Below are 3,511 nucleotides of genomic sequence, written 5' to 3'. Positions count from 1 at the left end.
AGTGAAATAGCGTTTCATCAAGCAAATCGTAAATTTATCTTACATAAATTTCATACATAAATATACGACTGGGTAAGGGCAACCGTAAATTAACGTAAAAATGGCGGTCGTTTTCCTCGTCGACGATGAAAGAAGACGCAAAGTACCGATTCCAAGGCTGTTTAGAGAGAGAATAGTTCTCGAAAACTTAAGAGATGAGGACATTGTATCCAGATATCGTTTAAGTAGGGGCGGTATAGAGCGTTTGGTGGTTTTGATTGGGGAAGAAATAGCACCAACTTGCCGGCGATCTCATGCCAATGATCCCGTCACACAGGTATGTAAAAAGTGCGAAGAAACTTTTGATTTACGCAATTATAGTTATAAAATTGTATTTATTTTCAACCAACAAAGTAGAATTTAACCTTACAACTTTAGAGTAGTTGCTCTTTACAAGTTTGTTTACATAGCAATTGACAACACACATTTAATCGCAAAACAATCAAACGATGACTTTTGTATCTTTAATGAATAAAAGCTTATATTGATAATTAGGTTTATCTTAAATTGTTGTGGTGCTTAATCATAATTAATGTTTTACTCATTTTATATTCGTCGATGTGAATTTATCGAAGAAAATAAATGAAGACTTATTTACCCCACCCGCTAATGATGACCTTGTAATACTTCTACAAGTTGTGATTGAAAAATACTTACCAAAACAACAAATGTCTTTAAAATCATACGGTTATCCAAAGAGTCTCTTAAAATAAATTGAATGGTGATAATACCATCATGATTAAGAAAATTACTATGCATATAATTATGATGACATCAAAATACTGTTTGTGTTTGTTTCTATATTGTTTTCATTTGCTAACAATTTATTTATAAGATAATTCAATACTGCACCCAAGTCTGCAGTGCCCAATTATGCCATATAACTCTACAATCCCATTAAGATCTACTCTAAAGCCATTTAAAGTATTTATTTTTATCATATTCCCTTTTTGTGCATTTGTTCCCTTTGTTTGTTTTGGTAATGTGAAAATGAAAAATCATATATATAATTAATTCTTTTATTTATAGATTTTAGCATCATTGAGGTACCTTGCTAAGGGAGATTTTTACTCGGAAGGGGGTGATATCCACGGAATAAGCAAGTCGAGCTTCTGTCGGATTTTACAGAAGTTCATCTCAGCTGTAAATCAAAAGTTGAAAAATATCAGGTAATTGCCTTAATATTCCAGACCCATTCCAAAAATGTACTTAATGTATCATTTATTTTTGTATGCGTATAACTGTAGGCTCACAATATATGGATGATAAAGTTGTTTGTGCTATGCATAATGAAGATTCATTTATTTTAGGATAAACCCAGAGTATATTATATTTTCCATTTTCTGATGTTTTCTTCCTGATATATATATCTTGCGCTTATTTGAATCATTTTTACTTGCATGTTTGAGTTTGTATGCCCCCAGATCGCATGATCAGGGTATATTGTTTTTGGCTTGTCTGTCACTGTTTGTGTCTGTCACAAAACTTAAACCTTGGTAATAACTTTTGCAATATTCAAGATAGCAACTTGATATTTGGCATGCATGTGTATCTCATGGAGCTGCACATTTTGGGTGGTGAAAGGTCTGTGTTATCCTTCAAGGTCAAAGATATGGCTTCAAAGCGGGCAGTCGGGGGCATTGTGTTTCACAAACACAGCTCTTGTTAGTTATATCATAGCAATTCAAGTCAATTCATTCTCATCGGATCATTTAAATTATTTAGAATTGAAAATGATCAAGCCTCATTAAAACCTTAACCTAAGCTTATACAAAATAATGTAATAGACTTTCATTTAAGAGCTACAACCTGTAGCTACAATATGATGATCTTAAATTGTAATAAAACTATTTTAATAATGCTCACTTAATTATTTTTATTTTCAATTTTATACTCAGTTATATAAAAATATATTTATATTTTTAGATTTCCACAAGGACCAGCTGTTCTGCTTGTCAAGCAAGAATTTTTCAGAAAATGTCAGCTGCCAAATGTAGTTGGGGCAGTCGACGGGACCCTTGTACCCATTATCAAACCTGCTGAGGCTGAAGAGGCCTATGTGTGCAGGAAGGGGTTCCATGCCATTAATGTACAGGCTGTCTTTGACGCCAACATGAGGTAAATGTAAATATAGTATTATGATTTTTTATCATCAAATAATATATAAAAGAGACATACCATAAATTGAATCAAGCGCAATTGTCATCATCAAATAGTGTTTATTTATGTACATGCCCAAAAAACATTATGGCCCCTTTTATACTTAGATAATTGAATATTAAATTAAATGACACACCCCCAAAGTATACCCTCCTCTCCATGATGGCTTACGTTATACTGTCAAGCACTCGAATAGTCGAGCACGCTGTCATCTGACAGTTCTTGTTATAAACAACTGGTGGCAAGATGAATTATAGCAGATAAATGGTCTGTTACAACATTTTAACTAACTCTTTTGACCTGTTTATTCTTTTCAGCTCAATTCAACAGTAAAAAATGCCCATAATATCTTAAAAGAAAAAAAAAAACATGCATCTTGAGAAAGGAGAGTCAATTTTAACTTGTGTTCACAGAAGTGCCTTCATATTATTTTTCAGGACCTCCGCCATTATCAGATAAAGACATTGGCAGAGTCAATGCAAAGTATGTACTGTGGTTATCTTTAAAACCTGGTTCAAACTTACACAATCATGTACTATTCTTTAAGGTTCACAGATGTCGTGTCAAGATGGCCTGGTGCGACTCATGATGCTGCGGTGTTTGATAGCAGTGGCGTAAAGGTAACCTAGTTGCATTTATTTAATTTACCATAAAATAAAATATACTTAAGCTAGGTTGGTGAAATTTATTAAGATGCTATATCATAGACAAAGTGACTGTTCAATAAAATAGTTTAATTTACAGGAATATCTGAGCACCAATGATGTGGGTCATCTGCTAGGGGATAGCGGATATCCATTAAGGACCTACCTCATGACCCCTGTACCTCATCCCTCCAATGATGGTGAGCAAGCCTACAACGACCATTTATGTAGAGGACGGATAGTCGTAGAACGAGCATTTGGTGTTTTGAAATCACGATTTAGGTAATTTATTATATAAGCAGCGAAGTATAAGTCTCATCGCGACAGTTGTCAACTTCTATATAATCATTAGTTTCAGCTTAACTACTAAAATGTTTGAATTCATGACTTCATTAAGCTTTTTTTTAATGAATGAGGATTTTTGCAATAATGTTTCAGAAAAACGCTATAGGCCACGATGTCGCAAAAGTTATTTACGCGGGTATGACAATACACAGGGTCGAGTGTGTACACGGGTAATCTCGTTATCGATTTTTCCTGCTTGATGGCCCGATTTTCAGGCGTTTCGCATTCGCCGGAAAACTTGTAGAGGCAAATTTATTTTTGATGTAGGGGGATAAAATAATCGCAATTTTTTCTAAACAGTTTTAAGAAATAATAGCCAGTTG

The 3,511-nt window shown here is 33.9% G+C and overlaps 1 protein-coding gene across 2 annotated transcripts; it reads left to right on the top strand.

Moving 5' to 3' along the window:
* Positions 1-433: 433 nt before the first annotated feature.
* Positions 434-3,156, top strand: LOC127833903 (putative nuclease HARBI1). Of its 2 annotated transcripts, none has more exons than XM_052359420.1 (4): positions 434-1,208; positions 1,977-2,157; positions 2,747-2,819; positions 2,944-3,156. In XM_052359420.1, the coding sequence occupies exons 2-4, from the start codon at positions 2,153-2,155 to the stop codon at positions 3,127-3,129; spliced, it is 264 nt and encodes an 87-aa protein (XP_052215380.1). In that variant the 5' UTR covers positions 434-1,208; positions 1,977-2,152; the 3' UTR covers positions 3,130-3,156. The 2 variants fall into 2 exon arrangements, with proteins under 2 accessions (XP_052215380.1, XP_052215379.1); XM_052359419.1 differs by having other exon boundaries at positions 1,966-2,157.
* Positions 3,157-3,511: the final 355 nt, after the last annotated feature.

Source organism: Dreissena polymorpha, chromosome 6 (assembly GCF_020536995.1).
Source record: "Dreissena polymorpha isolate Duluth1 chromosome 6, UMN_Dpol_1.0, whole genome shotgun sequence".
In the NCBI taxonomy this organism is placed as follows: Eukaryota; Metazoa; Mollusca; class Bivalvia; order Myida; family Dreissenidae; genus Dreissena; species Dreissena polymorpha.
This window is presented reverse-complemented; position numbering and strand designations above follow the sequence as displayed.